At 44.9% G+C, this 25,679-nt stretch overlaps 1 protein-coding gene across 2 annotated transcripts in view; it reads right to left on the bottom strand.

Annotated features, from left to right (window-relative positions):
* The window catches only part of SNX29 (sorting nexin 29), a 482,345-nt gene that overhangs the window by 447,137 nt on the left and 9,529 nt on the right, over nucleotides 1–25,679 (bottom strand). The window contains exons 2-3 of one of the 2 annotated variants that reach the window (XM_019650893.1): nucleotides 17,648–17,712; nucleotides 15,545–15,597 (exon numbers count right to left, since the gene is read on the bottom strand). In XM_019650893.1, the coding sequence (XP_019506438.1) occupies nucleotides 15,545–15,597; nucleotides 17,648–17,712 (118 nt within the window). Of the gene's footprint in view, nucleotides 1–14,315; nucleotides 14,386–15,544; nucleotides 15,598–17,647; nucleotides 17,713–25,679 lie in introns of those variants that run through there. The other variant, XM_019650895.1, reaches the window with a different exon arrangement.

The raw sequence follows: 25,679 nt of genomic DNA, 5'->3' as shown, positions 1-25,679 counted from the left end.
TCCCTTCCCCCAATTCCCCAGCACTGTTCCCATCCCCCCAATTCCCCAATAAAAATCTTTAAAAAAAAATATCAAGTCCTCCCAAATTATTATATAAATTTAATATAATTCCAATAATAACCACCCCAGGAAGGACTTGCCAGAGAAATAAACAAATTGATGGAGCAGTACAGAGAACCTCCCCAAAATCCAAATAAATATGGAAATATTTTATATATAATAACAGGAACACTTCAATTTAGTTGGGCAAGAGTGGGCTACTTAACCAGTGGTACTGACACAAGTGGCTACAAGGCTGAATGAAAATAAGAATAAACTTCTATTTCAAACCACAGACAGAACTAAATTAAATTCCAGGTGGATCAAGATGAAAGAAAAATATAAGTGTAAAAAAGTAAAATGCAAAAATAATAGAGAAAAATACAGAAGCAGCTCAGGATAGGTTACTCCAAAACCAAACTTTTAAAAGTTCAGAGGATTAGCTGTATAAAATTTTTAAATTTTTAAATTTCTGCATGGCAAAAGATATAAATGTGGTAAAACAGTAAAAGACAGACTGAAGAAAATATTTACAGCACATATAACTAAAAAGAGGGATTGATAATTATAGTACATGAAAAGCTTTCTAGAAATGGATAAGAAAACAGACAAGTGACTCAAAAAAATGAAAATAAAAAATATTAAAGAAGGAGAACAAAAAACCATGAAAGGAGGAAATACAGTTGGCCAATAAACATATGAAAAGATATTCAGTCTCACTAGAGGCCAAGAAAGTGTCACATTACCAATATATCAATTTAGGACTATCAATCTTAAAACCAGTCACAGATCTAACAAGAATATGTGTAAATGAGTACTGTTTGATATGAATAGAAATATGAATTGTTACATCTTTCTGCAAAAAGATAAGAAAACACAATTTTTTACAACGCTCATACCCTTTGACCAAGCAATCCTGCTTCTAGGAATACATCCTATAAAAATAAAAGCACTACTAATTAGAAAATGAGCAAAAGCCATAAACAGACATTGCACTAAAGGGGATATGCACACACAAGCACATGAAAATATGTTCAACACCATCTTTAGCCATTAGACGCAAGTGAGATATGGCTGCACACCTATAAGAATGGCTAAAATAGAAAATCATGACAATGCCAAATGCTGACAAGAATGTAGAGAAACTGGGTCACTTACGCATTGCATGTGGGAATACAAATGGTACAGCCAGTCTGGAAAACACTTCGACAGTTCCTTATAAAACTGAATATGCAAATGTCATGTGACCCAGCAATTGTACTCATGGGGGCTTATTTCAGAAAGAATGAAAACTTACGTTCACACACACAAAAAAATCTGTATATGAAGGTGTATAGCAGCATTATTTGCAATAGCCAAATGCTGAAAACAACCCAGATGTCCTTCAACGACTTAATGAACGAACAGACTGTGGTGCATCCATACCATGGAATACTACTCAGCAATAAAAAAGAACACACACTATTGATACCTGCCACAACCTGGATGAATCTCATGGGAATTACGCAAAGTGAAAAAAAAAAAAAAAAGCCCATCCCAAAAAGTTACACACTATCTGATTCCATTTATATAACATTCTTCAAATGACAAAATTGTAGAGATGGAGAACAGGTTAGTAGTTGCAAGGAGTTAGCGACAGAGAAAGAGGAAACTGGAGGGAGGTGGGCGTGGTTATAGAAAGATAAGAGAAGGGCTCCTATTCCGTGGCGGTGGACACATGAACCTGCACATTGATCACGCTGCACAGAATTAAATGCGCATGCGCGCACGCACACGGGTAAGTAAAAATAGGGAAAGCTAAGACACTGCGCTAGACTTTTAGATGTTACCACTGGGGGAACCAAGTAAAGGGTAAACGGGATCTTTCGATATGATTTCCTACACCTGCTTGTGAATCTACAATTATCTCAAAATTAAAAGTTTAAGTAAACAATTAAATACAAAAGCACTAGGTAAGGATATACATATACACAAATTTTTTTTTTATTGGGGAACATTGTGTTTATTCCAGGACCTATCAGCTCCAAGTCAAGTAGTTGTTTCAATCTAGTTGTGGAGGGCGCAGCTCAGTGGCCCATGTGGGGATCGAACCGGCAACCTTGGTGTTATGAGCCTGCGCTCTAACCACCTGAGCTAACCAGCTGCCCCTACACACAAATATTTTTATTGCAGGATTGTTTATAATAGCAAAAGCAAAAACAAAGCTAGAAACGACTTGAATGTCCACGAAGAGGAGAATCATACGGCACAGCACCTCCACACTGCAAAATACTACATACAAATACTTAATCGACATTAAGAAGCACCTTTTGTGTCCACATGTTAACATCTCTGAACTCTAGGTATGCCTCATCATTGATGAAAGTACACAATTAAAATTGGCATTGGCTTTTCTTTCTTAATTTCACAGAAAGATGCCATTGGTGGTAACTGCACCATTATGCTATCGGTTGGCCTGGAACAATGTCCAAAATAGATGGTCAGGTTTATTTTTTTTAAGCAAATCATAGAGTAATATAAATGGTATGATTCCCATTTGAAGGGAGACAGGGGAAAGAGAAAAAGGAGTGGGCTTTGATGAGAATGTCCCCTCAATTACTTGCACATCTGCCATCATGTGGGTGGACTTAAGCATCCTTGGAAATTCAGGCAAACTCATTTAGAGCAGTGATGAGGGCTGAGGCAGGGCACCTCATCCTCAGCACGAACCAGCGAGCAGGGCCTCTCTCCCACACTCCTTGCTCTGCCAGGGGTCCAGGACCAGAGAATCACATGAGCACAGCGCTCTCCACCAGTCCTCCGTGCTTTGGCCCTGAGCACCCCTTCTCTGCGCTAAGTCAGTGGAATGAAAGGAAATTGCAGCCCTGAGAAAAAGGGCCAAAAGGATATGTGGAAAAGATGACAACCATCTAGAAGAAACTAAAATTGGATCCATGACTTATCCCATAGACCATACAAAAATAAATTCCAGATGGATTAAAGGATGAACTGTAAACAATAAAAATCTTCCAAGAAAATTAAAAAGACCATATGCACACACTCTAATGTTGGGGAAGAACTTAAAACACTGAAAACCCCGAAACTAGTAAGTAGGTATGATCAGTTAAAAGGCATTTAACCGTGTAAAGATTTTTAAATGTGGTTTTACAATAGATATTATATCTGTGCTTACAAAGATAATGGGCAAACCGATTTGAAAAAAAAAAAATTTACAACGCAGAAAACAGAGGAAAGGTTAATTAGCTACTATAACATACAAAGAGCTCTCCTAACTTGACAAGGGGACAAATAACCCAAAGAGCAAATGGGCAAATAATATGAAGAAGCTTTGCACAGAAGAATAAAGCCAAATAGTCAACAAATATTAAAAGAAAAAGATACTGAAGGGCCGGCTGAGTGGCTCAGTTGGTTAAGAGCTCGCTCAAGAGTTTGAGCTCTGAGCAACAGCGGTTCAAGTCCAGCCCGAGCTGAGCAGCCGCTGAGCTGCCAACAGGTAGCAGAATGGCTCAGCTAAAAAAAAAAAAAAAGAAAAAGATACTGAAATTCATTAGCAATCAAGGAAATGTAAACTAAAGTGACAGCGAGCCACCACTTTTCACCCATCAGACTGACAAAACTTGAAAACAACACTCAAAACGATCGTTAGCAAGAAAGAAAAGGGTACCCTCCTGCACTGCTGGCAGAAATTTTTAGAAAGTTACCTAACTACAACTATGAAAAATAAACATATATTCTCTTTGACCAAACAACCCAACTCCTGAAAATCCATGCCAAACAAATAAAATCCTTAGTAGATAAGAAAAGCTGTTCATGGGTGTCTTTTGTTTCATTGTCCATAGCAGTAAAAACAGGACCCAAAGTCAGTATTACTTCATAGGCAATTATTTCTATATCTGCATCGTGCAATATAATTCAGCCTAATAAAATAATTATTAGAACTATAACTTGGAAGCGTTTTGACTTGGAAGGGTGGTGCTAAAAGAGATACTACAGATGCAGAACATATATACGTAAATCAATTTTAGTAAAACAATGGCAATAAAAGCTGTGTCTATACACGTGTGTTTTATCTGTAAAAGATTAATGAATATGGAAAAAATATAGGACAAATGATTCTTTTTTAAAATTCATTTCAGGTATGTAAAACAATGTAATAGACATTTACACCCCTCACAAAGTGATAACCCCCCTCCCCCAATCTACTACCCCTCTGACATCGTATATAGCTGTTACAGTTCCACTGATGCTATTCTCTACACTGTACTTCACATCCTGTGACTATATACATTAAATGATAGTTGACATTCAATATTACTCAGCTTCAGCTTCAGGTGTACAGCACAGTGGTCAGGCATCTACACCGTCCATGAAGTGGTCTCCCTAATAAGACAAGTGCCCATCTGACACCCTACAAAATCTTTACATTATTGATTATATTCCCCAAACTGTCTTTCACATCCGTGTGGCAATATTGTAGTTACCAATTTATGCTGTCTAATCCCTTCCCCTTCTCCATCTCCCCATCCCCCTCCCATCTAGCAACCATCAGTTTTTCCTCTATGTCTCTTGAGACTATTTCTGTTTACTTTGCTCATTTATTCAGATCTTTAGATTCCACATATAAGTGAGATCAGATGGTATGTGTCTTTCTCTGACTGACTTATTTCACTTAGCATGATGTTCTCTAGGTCCATTCGTATCGCTCCAAATGGTAAGATTTCATTCTTCTGTATAGTGAAGTAACACTCCATTGTATAAATGTACCACAGTTTCTTAATCAAGTCGTCTACCAATAGCATTTCTGTTATTTCCAAGTCTTAGCTATTGTAAATAGCGCTGCAATAAACATAGAGGTGCTTACATTTTTTCGAATTAGCATTTTGGATTTCTCTGGATAGATACTTAAGAGTGGAATTGCTGGGTCATAAGGTAGTTCCATTTCCAGTTTTTTAATATACCTCCATACTGATTTCCATAGTGGCTGCACCAATCTGCAATCCCACCAACAGTGCACCAGGGTTCCCTTTTCCCCACAACCTCGCCAGCACTGGTTGTTTGTTGATTTAATTGATGATAGCCATTCTGACAGGGGTAAGGTGGTATCTCATTGTGGTTTTTATTTGCATTCCCCTAATGCTTAGTGAGGTTGAACATTTTTTCATATGCCTGTTGGCCATCTGTATGTCCTCTTTAGAGAAATGTCTGTTCATGTCCTCTGCCCATTGTTTAATTGGGTTGTTTGTTTTTTTGGTATTGAGTTGAATGAGTGTTTTATAAACTTTAGATATTAACCCCTTATCAGATGTCTCATTAACAAATACCTTCTCTCATTCAATAAGATGCCTTTTTGTTTTATTGATGGTTTCCTTTGCAGTGAAAAAACTTTTTAGTTTGACGTAATCCCTTGTGTTTTTCTTTTACGTCCCTTGCCTGAGGGGATATATCAAGAAAAATATTACTCAGGGTATTGTCTGCAAATTTACTTCCTATATTTTCTTCTAGGAGTTTTATGGTTTCAAGTCTTACATTTAAGTCTTTAATCCATTTTGAATTTATTCTCATATATGGCATAAGGAGGTGGTCCAGTTTCATTTTTTTGCATGTCAGTCCAGTTTTCCCAGCACCATTTATTAAATAGACTGTCTTTATACCAGTGTAAATTCTTGCTTCCTTTGTCATAGATTAAATGACATATAGGACTGGATTTATTTCTGGGCTCTCTATTCTGTTCCATTGATTTACGTGTCTGTTTTTATGCCAATACCATGCTGTTTTGATCACTATAGCCTTGTAGTATGATTTGATATCAGGTAGCATAATACCTCCCACTTCGTTCTTATTTCTCAAGATTGCCATGGCTAATTGGGCTATTTTATGGTTCCATATAAATTTTAGGATTGTATGTTCTATTTCTGTGAAAAATGTCATTGGTAGTTTGACAGGAATTGCACTGAATCTATATACAGCAATACCTTGGTTTGCGAGCATAATTCATTCTGGAAACAAACTACTCATATTGCAAGACATCGCTCGTTTACCGCGTTAAAATGTATTAGAAATGTTTGCTCGTCTTGCGGAACACTCGCAAACCACGTGACTTGCAATCCAAGGTTTTACTGTATTGCCTTAGGTAGTATTGACATTTGAACTATATTAATCCTTCCTATCCATGAGCATAGTATGTCTTTCAGGACAAATAATTCTTGATTATTAACTTAAGTTACCCAAAGGGAGAAAGAAGAAGATATGATAGAGAAAAAAAGAGGCCAAAAAAAACAGCTGACAAAAATGCAGGCTTAGTAACAGCGAAAGCTCACAAGGCAGTAGTTTTCGAGAAACTGTAAGTGTGAAGGTTCAAGAATGGCAGACAGGCATGTAAAAAGAATTTAAATGAATGTTCTATCAGAAGAACCAGAAATTGGAAAAACAACCCATTTTTAAATGGGTTAAATGATCATCATTTCTGGCCATTTTCAAAAGTAAGATAAACACAGTAAAAGGGGCAGCCAGACCTCCAGCTCTTGGTGTGGACGCAAACACTGCCTGGAACTCTTGGCAGATGAGGAGCTTCAAAATCAGGAACAGAAGATGGCGGCTGAGAAGGAACCAGCTGAAGGAGCCAGTAAATCAAAAGGGGAAAAGAGAATAGAGAAAAACAAGAGCTCCTAGATGCAGCAGGAGTGAATAAATGGGAAATGAAAAAACAGAAAAGCGACATTAAGTCAGGGCCACTGGAATCTCCAAGTCTGGCCAGAGTCCATAGCCTGGGCAAAAAAAATTCCACACTGAAAACTCACTTAAAAAAAAACAATTTAAAACAACACACATTTTTTCTGATTCCTGGCCACGCCTTAGAGCCAGAGCCTTTATGACTCATACCCCATGTCCAGTCAGTCACTCCGTCTTATCAAGGCTCAGTCCTTAGTCTTCTCAATCCTTCTATCTCTTCTCCCAGACCCCTTCTCGCCCCTCCCACCCCTTGGCGTCCTGAACGGAAGCTTGCCTCCTGAAATGCAAGGCTATGTTATTATCCTCGCTTCTCACTTACCCAGGCCACGCTTTGCTACAAGTATACAGTCCATGACACGTTTTTAGGGGGGGCATAGATGAGCATTTTTATGTTAACCCTTTTAGTGTGTCAAGAAAAAAATACAACCAGCCACCAGTCCTTGATTTCACGGATGGTACTACTTATGACAAGACCAGAGTAGGCAGGGCCTCAGATGATATACAGAAATGGCAAAAAATGTGAAAATGGTACAAAAATAGCCATCATTTAAGAAATGATACCCTAATTAATAAAGTTCAAGGACTTACCCTTGAAAGCAAGAGGAAGGTCTAGTAATGACTTTCCAGCCCGTCTCCCAACACATGCGACACACCATCCATGATGCCACCATTTTCTTGCACCTTCCCATGTGCCACTTCCACTATCTAGAATTCCCATCCTGCCCATTTGACCACTAAGGCTCTGAACACACCTCTCACATCTGTACTATGTAATTACACCACAGGCCCCCAGACTGTCCCCAAGCCACATGTCCATCTCCAGACTCAGTTTTGAGTTCCTTGAAGACAGCAAGCATCTCATCCAGTTTCCATCCTCAGAACAGACATAGTGATCTATAAATAAATATCTGTGAAATTAAGAAATTAATGAGCAATCGCTCTGCCTTTAGTTTCCAAATTAGCCAAAACACTGGAATGTCTAATCACAGAAAGAAAATGGATTGAGTTTATTAAGTTCTTACTGGGTATGCCAAGCAAATATGTTGCATCTAAGTGATCCTCACAACAGCCCTAGAAAGTGGGTACCATGAGCATCATCTCCTTTTCCAGATGGTTGTGACAGGCCTAGATAGAAGCTGAGGATGTCCAGGCCGACCGAGTAGGATATTGGTTAAGAGTTGGCTTGAGACGCCAGCTCTGAGCAACAGGGCCATGGTTCAGAACCCACATGAGGGCCAGCGACGCTGCACCCTCTACAGCTAAGATGGTGAACAACAGCTCAACCTGAAGCTGGGCTGCCGTGAGTCACCGGCGATGGCGTAAGCTGCAGTAGGGCTGGCTGGCAGCCAGCGTGAGTGGCCTGCAGCTGCCGTGAGCAGCCGTCCAATGGCCGGCGAGCAACTGTCTCAACCCGGGAAGAGCGCAATGATAATACCAACATGGGCCAGTGAAGCAGCGTCCTCCACAACTAGACCGAAGAACAAAAGGACAGCAACTATCTGTTCCCCTTCCCCAATTCCCCAACACTGTTCCCCTCCCCCAATTCTCCAATAATATCTTTAAAAAAAAAAAAAGAAGCTGAGGATGTGCAAAATTACCCAGCTGGTAACTGGTGATTTGTGGCCAGGTGGGCATGAAGGTAAGTATGTCTGATACCATAGCTCATGCTTCATGCTCACGGCGTCTTTCCACCACCAGGGTGGTGATGATGGTGATAAATGTGATGATGATGATGATGACAGTGCTTACATATTGTTTCCTGTGGGCCAAGCAGTGCTCTCAACAGCTATCCATGTAAACAATATAAATGTTTATTAAAATTCAGACATAGAAATGTGCTCAGACTTGCTAAATGCCCTAGAGCTCCCCAACTGCTAAAAAAAAAAAAAATACTCTTCTTCCAAAAAGAAATCAATTCATTTAGTCAGTGTAGTAAAATAAAAGAGGATGCAATGTGGAGCTACCTGTGACAGAGCCTCAAAGTGGAAGTGCTCAGGGTGGGGGAAGAAAGAGTCTAATTAATGAGCTTCGGGGGGGTTTTGCCACAATGAGGAGAATTACAACAATCAGTCAACGCCTGAAACGAGGAAGAGGCTGGTAAGACACTGGTGACAGACTGAAGATACAAATCACATGATGAACATCCAGAGACATTTAAAAGAGGAAAAAAAGGAATGCCTGAGAAAGTCATTTGGTTTCATAAGTGTCCAGAGGAATACGTGTACATATGACAGTTTTCCACTGTGCTAAGAATAACATTGGGGAACAGCAAAGGCAGCTGGTTTTGTTTTTTAGCTTCCTAATAAGTTCAAAGATGTTTCTAATTCCTCAATAGGTACAGAAAAAAAATCATCAAAAACAAATCATGCTTCCCCGGCATGCTTGGGCAAGAGAAGAAATGCTCTCCTCTGGATGCTTTTGACATGGTCACCTGAAAGGGTCACAAAAACGGACAGTTTCTAAATGTTCTGACACAAACACCCAAAGCCAACTCATTGCCACCCACAATGGCAGAGAGACCCAGTGTGCAGAGAGTATTTCCCAAGTGTGAAGGCACTTGACATAAAATTATAATGACAATGACAATAGCTAACAATTTCTGGAAACTTACTGGCTGCCAGGCGCTGTTCTAAGGATGGCACAGGAACTAACCCACAACTCCACGAAGTGAATGTCATGACTATTGTCCCCATTCACAGATGAGGACACTGAGGCACAGGAAAGTTAGGAACTTGCCCACAGGCCGGCACAGCTCAGAAGGATTCAAAGTCTGAGCTCCAAGCCCCACGTTCACTCTGCTGCCCCGGAGTTTGGGTTGCTATCTGTAATTCCAAGGAAAACGTCCCGATTCTGTTCTGGAATTCAACACAGGAAGGAAGTGCTTCTGTGGGGCAACAACGTAGATTAGCCGTTGAGGTGACTTCCAGTACCTGCTGAGCACGTGGGCCATTATTTCTGGAAGGCAAAATATTCAAAACATATGTCCCACGAGACAGCATAAAGTGGTAACTACAATATGGCCTCAGGGATAGAAAAGACAGTCTGGGAAATATAATCAATAATGTTGTAAATATTTTTTAGGGGGTCAGATGGTCTCATGTCCTGTTAGGGAGACCACTTCATGGACGGTGTAGAGGCCTGACCACCGCACTGTACATCTGAAGCTGATGTTGAATAATATTGTATGTCAACTATAATTTAATATATATATCTATATATATTATATCTATATATATATAATATAGTCATGGGATGTGGAGTATAGTGTGGGAATGGAGTCGATGGAATTGTAATAGATATGTATGATATCGGGGGTGGAGGGGACAGTGGATGGGGGGAGAGAGGTTGTCACTTTGTGGGGGGTGAAAAGGATACCTATTGCATTGTTTTGTACACTTGAAACTAATAATAAAAAGTAACAGAAATGTCATGACAAAACAAGAAAAAATTAAAAAGATATGTCCCAGCCTCTCCACAGGCTGGTCGCACGGACAGAATGTGGGATAATTTTAATGAAGCCCAAGAATGGGTCTTTGTTCTTGGAGGAAAGCAGAGCAGGAAAACCACAGCTACAGAAAGGGAAGAGGAGAAACACATGCAGGAGCCCAGTGACCGGGACTGCTTCCTCCCGAGGAGGTTTCTCAGAACAAAATCTGATGGGGCCACACCAGCCCGGCCTGTCATTTCTCTTCATGTAAACGCTGTTTGACGCCTCAAGTGAGGACTGCGGCATCCTGCTGGGTAATCTCACAAGATCAACCAAATCTCTCTCTCCTATACACACACACACACACACACACACACACACACACACGCACGTACACACACGCACGCACACGCACTCACACATTCACACTGTGCATTGTGGTTTCAGCAGGGAAACACTGTGCATCGCACGTAGGCTCAAAAGTCAAACCTCAGCGCAATCCTGCCAGCACGCTCTTCCACAAACTTCGGTCATTCACTTGGCCACTTCTGTCCCATCTGAAGGCATATGATTGTCCTGAGTGTGACTCCCTTTTTTTCACTTTGAAATAAGCCTGTTTTAAAAGGCAAAACTCTATTGCTAGTGCAAATGGAAAGCTAGCATCACGGGCCCTAAACAGAGTAGCCCTAAAAGTAAATGTAATTAAAATAAAGTATTAAATTCCGTCTCTGCCACGGCCAGGGCAAGGCTAAGCCTAAAACCTGCACCCTCTGTTTAAAGGGACGTTTAGAGACAGAGGAGTTGAACTGTATGATACTGTTGTTTTTGTAGGTCAAAAACAATCAAATATTGGCAATTTCATTTAGTCCAACTTAATCTTAATACCAAACCAAGTCTTTCCTCCAACGACATAAAAGAATTCAAAAGAACTGAAAGGAGGATAACGGAGCCACTAGGCAAGTGAAAGAAATTGAATGCCATGATGTTTAATACTTAAAATAATGGTATTTGCAGTGACACAAATCCCTCAATCTGGGAAATGGCTGGAAAAACAAGAGGGAATGTAGGGTTAGAGTGAGGCCCGCACGGAATATGAAGTCTGAGTTCCATGACCCACCAACCATGCCACCCACCTAATGGGCCTCAGCCTGTGCCCCCAGCAGCCACACTTAGGAGATGATAAATAAATGTTGCTCAAATGACAAGCTCCTGTGCCTGTAAAAGTAGAATATCATCCCCCTTTTGTTCTCCTGCACCCCAGAGTCATTGCAAAGATCCAATGCGATTGGTGACATAGATGGAAACAGTTTTAAACCACAGTGCTGTCACGGGAAAGGTGATTTCAATGCAGCAGCAACGGGGGACAACTGCTGGGCATTCTGGCCCCCCCGTGTCCATTCCACCTTCACAACAGCACCCAGATGTCGTTTTGAGGGTGTATTTCCTCCTCCCTGGATACTGTCCTGGTGGGATGGTGAAGTAGGCATCTTTGCACTCCACAGCCGTCAGGGTCCCAGGAAACTCCTTCAACTAAATCCTTCTGCTGGTGGCCAGAAGGTGGCCAATTGACCCGAAACTGGACATCAGGCGCTTCCTCCTTAGAATGCCAATCTTGAGCAGAACGAGAGTCAGAAAACAGCTGGTGTTCACTCCACCAGCAGGGCCTTATCTGGATCACTGCTTCTGCTAGACAAGGGTTGGCAAACTGCGGCTTGCGAGCCACATGCGGCTCTTTGGGTACGTTCCATCTCAAAAGTTTGCCGACCCCTGGAAGTGCCAATCCTGTCCCTCACAACAATTTAAAAATTATTTGAGAGCCATAAATATATTTTTACATAATCACCATTATGTGAATACAATTTTAAAATTTTTATGAATGAAACTATAATAGTATTATTTTCATTTTCAATTGTACTTCAGAGTCACATGTCCGTACCCAAAGAGCCACATGTGGCTCGTGAGCCGCAGTTTGCTGACCCCTGGCGGCTCTTCCGTCTCAAAAGTTTGCTGACCCCTGGAAGTGCCAACCCTGTCCCTCACAACAATTTAAAAATTATTCGAGAGCCATAAATATATTTTTACATAATCACCATTATGTGAATACAATTTTTAAAATTTTATGAATGAAACTATAATAGTATTATTTTCATTTTCAATTGTACTTCAGAGTCACATGTCCGTACCCAAAGAGCCACATGTGGCTCGTGAGCCGCAGTTTGCTGACCCCTGGCGGCTCCTCCATCTCAAAAGTTTGCCGACCCTGTCAGCTAGGAGACCATTTCCGGGCTCCCGTTTCCTACTTACAAGCCTTCCAAAGCTGCATGGACTCCTTGCTTCCAAGCCGGGCCTGCCATTGATTCCACGGGATCACAATATCCTCAGCCTTCTGCTGCTTGTGACCACAGCACCCGGCAGGTACACCAGTGGGCCCTCCTTTCAAAGGTCCCCGCTGATGTTCACCAGACCAGCTGGACTCTCTGGCTGCAACCACAAGCCGGCACCTCACCGTCCTGCCTAGAACTGTTCCTAGACAGTACATTTCAAATGCATTCGAAGATAACGCTTGACCTTTTAAGAAAAATCTCTTCCAGGTATCCGTCGTTTCTTAATAGACACTGGTCCTTAGAGTCCTAGGGGAGGCTGATGTGGGAAGAGGCACACACAAGAAGTCCCACTTTCCCAGTGGAACTGAGACCTATGCCCAGCGATACAGGGAAAGACATCCTCCTTCTTCAATTGCTCCTTTGAGAGCAAACGAGAACAGTAACAAGGCTCACCATTCACCTTTGCCCTTCCATTCTATTTGTAGTCTGTGCGCCTTAGCAGGCAGCATGGGTAGGTGTCACATGCTGCTAACACGTGTCCAGCCAGCCTTCACTCCCTGAGAAGCAAGGACCTTAGCTGGAGTGAAGCTACCACTTCTACATGTCTGGCACTTTGACACACAGTATGTGACTTAACCCGCACAACAGGCTAGGTAGATATCAGTGTGTGGGCTTTCCCACGCCACCAAACGATTTCCAACACCCGCGGAGTGTCCTACAATTCAAGTCAATTCTGACACTATCTACCTGGAGACAGCATCAGATGGCACAGGTTAAGGTCTCAGTCCTACAAGACTGCACCTGCCCCTGACTTCATATGACAGTCACAAGTCCAGGTTGTGTCCTATGCTTCGGGCTGACTAGCCATCTATCTCAGAGGTTCCCACGACCTCTTCCTTGGGTTTGATTCATTTGCTAGAGCGGCTCACAGAACTCAGGGAAACATTGTACTTATTAGATCACCAGGTTTTTTAGAAAAGAAGGTAACTCTGGAACAGCCAGATGGAAGAGATGCACAGGGCAAGGTGTGGGGAAGGGGCAGGGAGCTTCCACGCCCCCTCTGAGCAGGCCACAATCCGGGCACCTCCCAGCACTCACCGCCCGGAAGCTCTCTGAACTCAGTCCTTTTGGGTTTCTATGCAGGCTTCATTACCTAAGCATGGCTGATTAAACCATTGGCATTGATGGCTGAACTCAATGTCCAGCCTCTCTCTGCTCGGCAGAGGTGGGGGTTGGGACTGAAAGTTCCAACCTCCTAATCATATGGTTGGCTCTCCTGACAACCAGCCCCCATCTTTGGTGATTTCAGGAAAGTCACTACATAGACATAACAAAAGACACCTTTATGGCTATCATCACTTTGGAAATTCCAGGCGTTTTAAGAGCTCAGTGCCAGGAATGAGGACAAAGAACAAAAAACATACATTTCTTATTATAAATCGCAATATCACAGTAGACCTAATTTGGGGGCTCTGAGGGGTGACACAGCTGGAAAGAAGGGCCGAGGTTCAAAGCCACGCACGCTCACACCAGCCTGCCCAGGGGACACCCACAGCCCCCTGGGAAGACTGAAGCAATACATCAGTCAAGTGATCTAACGCCACAGATGTGTCCTGGGAAGCTAATGTGTGACAGCCCCAAAATGTTGGTGCCACACACAGAGAAGTAAAAAAATGGAGAGGATGCCCTCTGCTCTCAAAGCTCACAAGCCTCGCGGTGGCACAGATATTTAAACACTTGACCATGGTGCGATGCAACACACACACTCGACCAGACAATGAATCTTGACTGGGTACCTTCTAGATGCTTCTAGGCACTGGGGATACATCATGGACAAGACAGCATAACCTCCCTGCCGGCGCAGAGCTGACGTTATGGTATGGGAGACAGAAATAAACAAAATTAGAAAGCATAATGTACAGTCTGTTAAGTCGGTGACAAGTGCTATGGAGAAAAACTACTAAGAAACAAAGAACAGGTAGAGCGTGTAAGGGAGGGGGCATGATTTTACATCTGCACCCGTTTCCAAAGTCCCCACAGCTCTGCTGACATGTAGAGCTACATGCTTTGCTCATGGCTGGTAAAGTGTCCCAGGAGAACAAGGGTGTGAGAGGGCAGAGGAGGGAACTGGTTCTGCTGGGTGGGCTGGGGTAAGAGGGTGGGGACGTGGACAGTCTCCAGAAGGAGCAGACTGCTGAGCCAGCGACTTCCCTCCCCTCCTTTGCAGGAATGTGCATCCTGGCCCTCCAAGACTACAGAGCACAGGTAGGCTCACAGTGGCTTCACAGAGCATTTCCAGCAAATGCCTGTGTGTCTTTTCTTGATTTTGCCAACACCTTTCTGTCCCCTCCAGTCAATGTTATAAGCTTCATGCCATTATGCCAGCTTTTCCTGGGTCACAAAGGTCAGTGGCAATTTTTAGGACTTTTTTTTTTAATTATAAAAGGAACACACAATCACAGTATAAAATATGAAAAATATCAGGAATTATAAAGATTTCCAATATCCTTAACTCCAACATTACCTCTGTCCACGTTTGGGTCCATTTGTTGCCCAAGTTGACTAACGGCTAGGATCACTCTGTGTCCATGTAACTTTGCATCCTGCTGTTAATTTTACTAAATATATAATTTTTAAATTCTGCATACGCATTTCCTGCTCAAAACAAATTCTGTACGGACATCAATTTAAGGGCTATATAATATGTCATTCTACTGATGCACTGCACTTTACTAACCATTTCCCAATTGCCAAGCATTTCGATTTCCAAGTTTTCGTCATTGTAAGTCACCCTAAAAATAATGGTATGCAGGAAGGTATTTCAAGTAATTCCCTCCGGACAGAATCCAAGAAGGAGAACCATGGGAAGCTGGGAATACTTTAGGCTAGTCACTGCAGAGACAGCTACAGGTCACCCACATTTAACCGCAGCACCGCGTGGCTGCACAGGCAGAATACAGAAGCTGGCATCTCTGTTCACCTTTTTGCTCGTGATGGTAAATGGTTTTAGAAATGACATATTTACCTGCTGTCGGAATCCGAGGCAATCTCCTTTCTCCCTCCAAAGCGGATCTGGCACTGCACGGAAAAAGAAGCTGCTGAGACCAGCTGTTGGGATAGGACACTCAAACATCACACAACGGCCCACACAGGCCTCAGGGTCTTGGGGGGCACAGGGCCAGAAACCCCAGGGCCTCCCACTGCCCTGGGTGTCAGCCCAAGACGGAAGACAATGGACACCCCAGCCTTCCAGCCACCATGTAAAGGAAGCCCTTATCACCCACGTGTACAGAAGTGAGTTTTGGAGAAAAACAACACAGAGAGGAAAACACGGCCTTCCGCACATTATCTGGGAAGCTTCTTCTATGTGTCAGCAGCCAACACAGAGCTCTGAACAGGCAATAATCAAAACTGCCACAAATCTGCAGTGATGGGTCCCTGTTGACAGGGCCCCAAAGCTGTTATGACTGACTAGAAAATGATGACAGCGTGAATCATGCTTCAAACAAGTCGTCTGGTTGTGCTGAGCAACAATTTACCCAGAGTGGGTACAAATGAAAGCAAAGTATTCTCCTTTTTTCTTTTTTTTTTTTAATTGTAGCAAAATAGTGATAGCATACACTTTACCAATTCAACCATTTTTAGTTATACAATTCAGTTCACAATATTGTGCAACCATCACCACTACTCTTTTAGAAAGATGTAGAATCTACACTGTGGGTAGCAGGCTTACCAGATTCCTGAACTCATCATCCAAAAACTACACACACACACACACACACACACACACACACACAAACACAATTTTAAATGATACATTGTCAACACTCAGAACTACACACTTAAAATTGGTGTATTTTATTGTGTGCAAATTATACCTCAATAAAGTTGACTGTTTAAAGGCAAAAATACAACACTTTCATCACCCAAAATAATAACAGCACTCTGGGCATAAGCTCCAATGTATTTCTGTTTAACGGCTACATTTAAAGTGGTTCCACTTGCCTTCTCACCTTGTCATAGTTTCCATTTTTTGGAGCAAAGAAAGAAGAAACGAATAACATGGGCTCCGAATTTACAGTGGACCAGGGGCTGGGCAGGCCTTCACCCACTGTAACAAATGCAGTTCCCCCCACGGCCCTGTGGAGATCAGTGGCCCTCTTACGGAGAAGAGGGTGCCCGGAGAGGCTTGATGAGTTGTCCCAGTCCCAGCACACACAGCTATGGGGAGACGAAGTGGCATTCGACCCCTGCTACGCCTGGGCCTGTGTCTTTACCACCACATCAGGTTGCCCAAGGCTTGCGCAGATGCTAAATTCTCTGGGCTCACATCAACACTCAACACGCACCTCTGCTAAAGTACTTATCTCCCTATATTGTGATTACATGTAACTGTCAGCAGCCCCTTCTAAAACGTGAGCTACCTACATTTCCCAAGGCCAGATCCTAACTCTGCTGTTTATTTACTATGACACGTTCCGCAAATTACTGGACCTTTCTGAGCTTCAGTTTCTTTAGCTGTAAAATGGAAATAATTGTAGGAACAATCTCGCAGGGCTGCTGGGGCGCTTAATGTCAAGCACTCAGCAGAGAGCCCAGCATGTGATGAGCATGCTGTTGATGGTGCATATCCGGTCCATACAGGCAGGCAAACCGATGCCAGCTCCTGTCAAAGCTCACTTCCCACCCGGCCCAAAGCCAGGCATCAAAAATAGCATCGGCCAATCAGAGCAGAGCTCTGCAGGATCCAGGGTCCTGGGCGTGGCGCATCCCTGCTGCCTCTGTGCGGTGCTCACAGGATCCTAACTCCAACCACCACCTCAGCACCCGTAGGAGCTGCCCTACAACACAACTGCTTGGAAATGAGATTTTGAAGCCCACATCAGTGCCCTCCTCAAAGGGACATCCCTGACGTGGTCCTCCAGAGAGCTTCAGAAGGTTGGGACACAGGAGCACCTCCATCCCACCTCTGACCGCCTTCCCCGCTCTACCAAACCACTAGTCTCGCTGTTCCCAGATGCAAGGGGGGGCGGGGGGTAAGTCTGTCCATATAGAAGGACAGAAATGACTTCTGTGAGTCATGACGCTCTTACTTGATCTCAAGGTCAAACGTGAGCTTTCTTCTTACCTGTTTCACTGCATCCAGCAGTCGCTCCAGCAGAAATTGTCTTTTCATGTCATTGTTCTGTGATCCTAAAATGCAACGAGACTTAATTAGTTCTGTTTGACATTAGCCTTCTATTAAGACTTTCTGACATATGGTATATGGTTGTGCCCTACTAGTATCAGCCTTCTCTTTAATAATGTCAATAACAAGGCCAGGTATTAATAATCTACATCGTTTTGATGAAGTTTGGCCATTTCCAGGTTACTGCATCACGGGAAAGAGCTAAACGATGGTCCCCAAATTTGAACAATGGTCTAATTCAGGGTTTCTCAACTTTGGTGCTAGATCACATTTGGGCCAGATAATTCTCTGTGGTGGGGGCTGCCCTACGAATTGTGGGATGTCTACCAGCACCCCTGGCTTCTCTACCCACTGGATACCATTAGTGCATGTGTGTGTGTGCATGCGCACACGCACACACACACACACACACACACACACACACACACACACACAAGTTGTGGCAACAAAATGTCTCCAGTGGCCAAATGTCCACTGGGGGACAATACTGCCCCCAATTGAGAACCAATAGCCTAACTTAAAATATAGGTTTCCTAGTATGGCAGGCTCTGCTCATAGGCTGACCTCTTCATCATCTCCAAAATGCTACCTTCCTCAGTACACGCTGAAAAACTAATTACTCCTTTTCTAAGCCTCTCTTATAAGGCCGACGTTAAGAAGTCCTAGCTAACAAGGTGTAAGCAGACGTGCACTGGGGGATTCTGGGAAAAGTATACCATCCTGATAAAAAGCTGTTAACAGCTTCCTCATTCCTTCTGCCATCCTTCATGCCTCAATCGTAAACACGTAGGGTGGAGCCAAGCAACCTCTTGGTTCCATGAAGCGGTGAAGGCCAAGCGCACCGCAAAGACACCAGCCCTGACGTCGTTTTGCTGCTGAGCCAGTGCTGGGCAGCTCCTCCCTCTAACACAACAAATAAGCCCATTTGTTCAAACTACCGTATGCTGGGCTGTTACTCGCGGCCAAAAGGATTCCCAAGCGATGCACGTGGCATACACTGTACTTCCATGTAAGGAGGTCTGGGACACTTCGAAGCACATCGTCAGAGCTACATCTGATGTCCACAAGAAGCCCGCTGACTCCAACCAACAAAGACACGGGTACGTGTTACGACGCAGACACATACATAACACAGTCGTTTCAAAGGAGACTCAACTTCTGGTGACAACAGCAGATACTCCAAGCCGCAGGCCTAGGGCTGCCACCAAGCTGCCTCCCTCCCAGGCAACTCAAAGGGGTGCCAGCAGGGCATCACCATAGAGATAGCCAACGATTCATCCAAGTCATGCCAGGGCCACCGGGTTAATAACAGTTGTGACTTTGTGTTGAACACTTCCTGTATGCCAGGCACTCAAGTGAGGGCTCTGCATGGATGATGTCCTGTAATTTTCACAACCACCCTACAAGCCAGGTATTAGGGTCCCCACACCTCAGATGGGGAAACTGAAGCTCACAGAAGACAAGCAACTGTGTGCAGTATTTAACTTCTCCTGTGTGCCAGACAATGTTCTAAGTGCTGGGACCCAGGGGTTACATGGTATAAAGAGCCATCTTCTTATGGAGCCAGAGTTCCATTAGAAAGAAACAAGTACCGTATTTGCCGGCGTATAAGACGACTCGGCGTATAAGACGACCCCCTAACATTTCCACTCAAAATACAGAGTTTGTTATATGGTCGGCTGTGTGCGATTTTGCGAGTGTGGTAAAATCGCATAACAGCAAAATCGCATAACAGCCGAGCATACACCCAGCAGCGCTGCTGATGCCTGAACGGTATGTGGAATGAAGTGGGCGGGCATCGGGAGGCCACTATGGCACAGGGCAAGCACTATGGGCAGTCTATCTGAAGTGTACCTGGCGTATAAGACGACCCCCCACTTGGAGGCATATTTTTCAGGGCCAAAAAATCATCTTATACGCCGGCAAATACGGTAGTATCTAAGGAAAGTAACAAAGGAGACGATGTTAGAGGGTCATACTAGGAAGAGAAGCCAAATGGGCTGATGAGACAGGGAGGGAGCGAGAGGGCCACACAAGCCAGGGCGGCCATGGAAAGCCTCTCTGCACAGGTGACATTGAGCTGAGCCCTTTATTCAAAGGAGCAGCCATGGAAAGATATGGGAGACCAGCATTCCAGGCAGAGCAAACAGCCAGGGGAGAGCTCAGGAGGCAGGGACACGCGTGGCTTCTGGTCTTCCGAGGCCAGGAAGGAAGTCCGCTGTGACTTGATCAAAAAGCAAAAACGGGAAGCTAAAGATCAGACAGGCAGGCAGGTGCCAGTCACAAAGGGCCTCGTGGACCACGGCGACACGGGTTTAGGTTTTGTTCTAACTTGAACACTAATTCGTGGAACTCTGACCCTGACTCAAGACTCAAAGGCCTGTGTTAGGACTACTGCCCAAAACTTGCCTCACCCCAAGCCTGGGGATAATGCCGCTTAGTAGACACTCCGTAGGCACAGAGTGATGCAGCTGACCCCCCAAACACTGCCATTGCTCTTTTTCCTGGAAGAGATTCTGAGAAAGTATAGCCTATACATAGTTCCCACCAGATAAGACCATCTTGAAGTGCCACTCATGATGGAGACCCCACCCACCCAAGGCCCTCAAACATCTCTCTTGACACCTAGTCTATCAATAAATGCTGCTCTGTTTAGCAGACGGTTTAGTTTCTGTTCTTCTCTCTCTAACACCACAATAGAGAAGTCAGGCTTTCTTTTTCTTTTTGCAAGTACTGTACCCAACAACGCTACGTGCCCTTGGGCAAATGCCAACTGGAAACCTGACAAGGTGTTCATCCCAGAAGTGCCTTCGCTGTTTTTTTCTGGTCATAAATGTAATTCACGTAATAACAGAATTACGATATGACCCAGCAGTACCACTTCTGGGTATGTACCCAAAAACAGGGTCTTGAAGAGAGATATGCACACCCATGTTCGTAGCAGCATTATTCACAGTAGCTAAAACATGGAAGCAATGCAAGTGTCCACTGACAAGTGAATGGATAAGCTACACGTGGTGCATCCACACAGTGGACTATTATTCAGCCTTAAAAAGGAAGGAAATTCTGACACATGCTACAACCTGGATGAACCCTGAGGACATTGTGCTGAGTGAAATAAGCCAGTCGCAAGAAAACAGACACGGTAGGATTCCACTTATATGCGGCACTCAGGGTAGTCAAATTCATAGAGACAGAAAGGAGAACGGTGGTTGCCAGGGCTGGGGGAGGGAGGAATGGGGAGTTGTTGTTTCATAGGTATAGAGTTTCAGTTTTTGCAAGAGGAAAAGAATTGTGGGAATGGATGGCGGTGATGGCTGCACAACAATGTGAATATATTTAATACCACTGAGCTGTATGCTTAAAAAATGGTTAAGATGGTAAATTTTAAGGTGTGTGTATTTTACCACAATAAAAGAGTAATTCATGTGAAAGAAAAAGACAGCGACAAATCAGGGAAAATGGACAAGGAAAATCAACATCTCCATGATCTCACTGCTGATTATTTTTAGTGCAGTGATTCTCCAGCTTTCACGTGCGCAAGAGTTCCCTGGGGTCTTGTTAAAAGGCAGGTTGGATCCAGCAGGTCTGGGGTAGGCCCGGGATTCTGCGTCTCTCACCATCTCCCAGGTGATGCTGACGCTGCGTTTGAATCGCGAGCGTTTAGCACCTCCCCGTAATGACACGCATGGTGACCCTGGGTCTTCACTACCATATCTTGCTGCCGCTACGTTTTCTAGATGAGATGTCAGCAGACTCCTCTGCCGTGCTGTGCGATGTCTCTCTTCGTGGTGGAAAGAAAAGCCTGTTCTCTACAGAGAAGCCAGCTGAGGTTGTGAGGCCTCAGCCCAGCACTCAGCCTGCCTGGATGCCATCTCTTTGCAGAAGTGCACTCCAGTGAGACCACCCGGACCTCAGAAGGGGCACCTGTGACCATCCTAGCCCTGAACAGGGATGAGGAGAAGGGGTCTGGCAGGGTGGAGGGTGCACAGGCGGCCTTGGGACCACCCATCGGCTGCAGAGCGTGGCCCGGAAGCCCCCGGCCATGAGAAGAAGTGGAAGGAGCCCTAGCGGGAAGTCACAAGGCATCAGGAGTCCTCATCCCGGCCGGGCTGCTGGCTGACCATGTGACAGGGACAGTCATTTCCCTTCCCTGAGCACCAGGCCTCTGCATGAGTTCCCCGCCCCTCGCTCTGCAGTCTGCCAGCATGGGGCCTCGGTGGAGACGGGCTGGCAGAGCAACACGGCTCTGTCTTACCTCCTCCCAGTGACAAAGAGAACACAGCGCACCTGCCAGAGTCTGTGAGAAGCCTCCAGTCAGACCGGTGCCCACCTGCTGAGCTCAACTGTGGGCTAAGCCACTAAGGGACACATTTCATCCTTGACAAGGAAGGGAATGTGGCTCCATTCGCCAGAGCACTGAGACTCAGAGAGGAAAAGACCTTCACCCAAGGCCTGGGAAGTGCTAGAAGGAGAATTCAGTTTCAAGTCCACCGGCTCCAGGCTGGGCCAACTCTAAATCTTGCTCGGCCTGACCCCTGTAAACAAACCTGCAGCGACAGCCCCACTGCGGGTTTGGAAACGATTCCTGGTAAAACCCCGGCTGTCCTGATTCCTTCCTTCTCCAGGGACCTCAGTCAATACTGTCAATAAGATAAGCCAGGACAGATTTCTTTTTAATTTCTTGTGAGATCACCACCAAAATGAAAATAGAATATGCAAAGGCACCCCAGGAAATACCCCCCCCAGGGGTCCACAAACCTGTCAGAGCAATGCAGGGACCCCCTAGGCCTCTAACTCAGACATCACAGGTATGTGTGAAAACCACTCACCTGGTTCAGGTGCAGCCCTATTATTGTGAATGTTTAGAATCTTGAGGATCCTACATTGATTTTTACCACAAACATCCAGCCTTCACTGACCTCTTGGGGAGACGGGCAGGGGTTAAGAATGGGCGAGCCCAGGTTCGATTCCTACAACACCAGCTGTGTGACCATGGGCAAGTTACTTAACCTCTCTGCACCTCCTAGGTCTGTTAAATGAGTAAATATTTATCATGAACCACAACAGTGCCAATTATATACCAAGCACTTTATACATGTTAGCTATTATTGGTGGTGGTGGTGGCATAAGACCTCTGGCTCTGAGAATTCTTTCAACTGGCTAACTTCTCTCCAAAGCACAGGCAAAGCAATTCAATCCAAGTTCACTGCCCTGGGAGGGTGAAAAAGTGGGAAAGGGTCCACGGCATCGGGGGAGGGAAAACGAGCAACACACACCAGGCACTCTGTGTGTGGTCCTTCTCTAATCCTTGCAACAGCCCTGGAGGTCAAGGTGCGTGTAGTTCTCACCCACAGAGGAGTTAGGCCACTTGATCGGGCTGCGCACGCACTTACATAGCGGGGTTTCCCTGCCTCTCCACACAGTAGCAGAGGTAAAGTGCCAGGCGTTTCTGGGGTGTAAGGCTAATCCCTGCAGTGCGCTAAGCAGGCGTATGGGAGAAAAGAAAAAGAGGGCAATCTTCTTTGGGTGCCCACTGCACGCCGGGAATTCTGCCCCAGGCCACGCAACAAAGCAAGTGCTGCATCCGAGGTGCGACCCCGTCTGCCTGCCCCGGTCCAGGGCTCCTTCCACACGCCACATGCCTCGTTCTGCTGGGGGCTGGAAAGGCTTCCTGAAAAGGCAGGGACTTGAGCCGTGCTTTAAAAATGGGAGGACCAGAGTCAGTAAATCCATTCAGACAAAACCCAACTGCTTAGTCGGCACGGGGTTTCCTTTTGGGGTGATGACAATGCTTTGGAACTAGAGGTGGTAGTTGCATGACATTGTGAATGTGCCAAATGCCACTGAACTGTCCACTTAAATGTGGGTAATCATTTTTATAATTGTTAAATTTCTAATAACAATTGTTAATTGTTTAAATGGCATTAAAACCATAAACGGTTTTATGCTATGTGAATTTCACCTCAATAAAAAAATAATTTTATGGCAAGGGTTGCAACAGGTAAATATTGGCCAGGGTACATCCCAAGCCAAAGGGACACTACAGCCGGATGGGTAGGACGAGACAGCTCCAGCTAGCACCCAGCGCCCACGTCGAATCACCCCACACTCATTTCTCTTTCACATTTCTGATACACTGAGGGGAGAGTCTGATCCTAGGAGGTCCTTAGCTTCTGCATCAGTCACGCTCCTAACAAGAAACAGGCCACTCAAATGAGGGGACTTCAAGGTTCACTTATATTTATAAGGGGGTCCACTGAAGAACGATTCTCAACCAGGGTGCTTTCACCCCACACACCCCAAAGGGCATTCGGCAACATCTGGAGACGTTTTTGGCACAACTGGAAGGGTGCTACTGGCTTCTAGTGGGTGGAGGCCAGGGGTGTTACAGCGCACAGGACAGCCCCCCAACAGAATTATCCAGTCCAGGACGTCCAGGGTGCCGCAGTTAGGAAATGCTGCCCTAAAGTAGGTTTGATTATCCTATTTCACAGATGATGAGACTGAGGCTCCGAGAGCTTAAATAGCTTAAACCTCCACTGTGCTCTGAATCCAGTCTTTTCTCATCTGCTCAGACATATTCTCGCAACTCTCCCACTTTTTCCTACACTGCCAACTTTTTCTGCTCATCTACGCAACTCCTATGGCTTTCAAGGATATCCACATATCTCCCCCCAATTTAATGAAAGCCATGCCTTGCTCCCACATGCCCTTCCAGCTGCAACCTCATTTCTCTGCTGCCCTGCCCAGCACAGCTCTTCCCGCTGAGAGCCACCCGCGGCCACCACTATTCCAAGCTCCGGCCCCATGCCCTTACGTTCCTGTTTCCTTCACCTTTCCTGCACTGAACTGTCTCCCTGTTATGCACAGAGGCCATAACACCTGGAAGCACAGGTGAACACACAATGGAGGGAGACTTCCTGGCATCACAGAACAAACACATGCTACACGCCATGATATTATATGATTCTTTCAATGCACCCTGCAAAACTGAAATTAACATGGCACTTCCATCAAACCGGCATAAGCACGTGGTGAGCTATCTCAGGCGATGGGTGTTCCTGGTTGTCACTGAATAAAACTGTGCCTTTCATGTACCCTGCAACAATGGTCCACAAACTTTTTCTGTAAAGAGTAAATAGTTCAGGTTTTGCAGGTCTTATGGTTGCTATCACAACTTCTCAACTCTGCCCTTCATCTGGAAAGCAGCCATCGAGAATACACCCATGAATGAGCACTGCTGTTTACAAAAACAGGGTTTGGGCTGGATTTACCCCAGAGGCCAGTTTGCGGACCACTGCCCTAGCAGAATTAATGGGAGAAAGGGGGGGGGGTTAAAAATTAAAAGTGTCTACCTTTCCAGACTTTACAGCCACCCCACAGCAAGATAGTTACACATTAGGAATCCCCAGCAGGCTGCAGACCAGGCCACATTTTCACTGTGTCCCCATCTTCCATCACCCTATAACCAGCACCCCATATCAGAGCCTTGCAGGGGACAGGTACATCATTCATTGCTGGTAGAAGTTATACTCAGTCACATTTGCAGACATTTGAGAATGCCTGGTACTCTCAACTCAAAGGAGAGTTTAGTGCTGTTGCTTTTGTCATTTAATTTCCACCACCCCCAAAAGCCACCACCGTTTCAAATAAAGAGATGGAAAGAAAGCAGAAGTGAAATTGGGGTGCAGAAAGGGCTGTCCGATATAGACCAGAGGCATGTATGAGACCAAGGTTGGACCCCTCCAATCCTACAGGGTCAGGCAGAGGATGGAAACGAGTGATGTGGGAGGGAAGGCAGAGGACAGGACAACGTGGGGACTGCAGGGACCAAGGCAGGTGCCCTTGTAGGGATGGCAGCTGCTACTCAGCGCCAGCTGACAGCGCCTCCCAGCAGCACCAGTACAGCACTGCCCCATTGCCCAGTTTCCTAGGAGAAGCTGGAAATTCAGATTGTCATGTCAATCAC

Source organism: Hipposideros armiger, unplaced genomic scaffold (assembly GCF_001890085.2).
Source record: "Hipposideros armiger isolate ML-2016 unplaced genomic scaffold, ASM189008v1 scaffold_149, whole genome shotgun sequence".
In the NCBI taxonomy this organism is placed as follows: Eukaryota; Metazoa; Chordata; class Mammalia; order Chiroptera; family Hipposideridae; genus Hipposideros; species Hipposideros armiger.
Note: the sequence above shows the minus strand (reverse complement) of the source record. Positions and strands in the feature narration are given on the sequence as shown.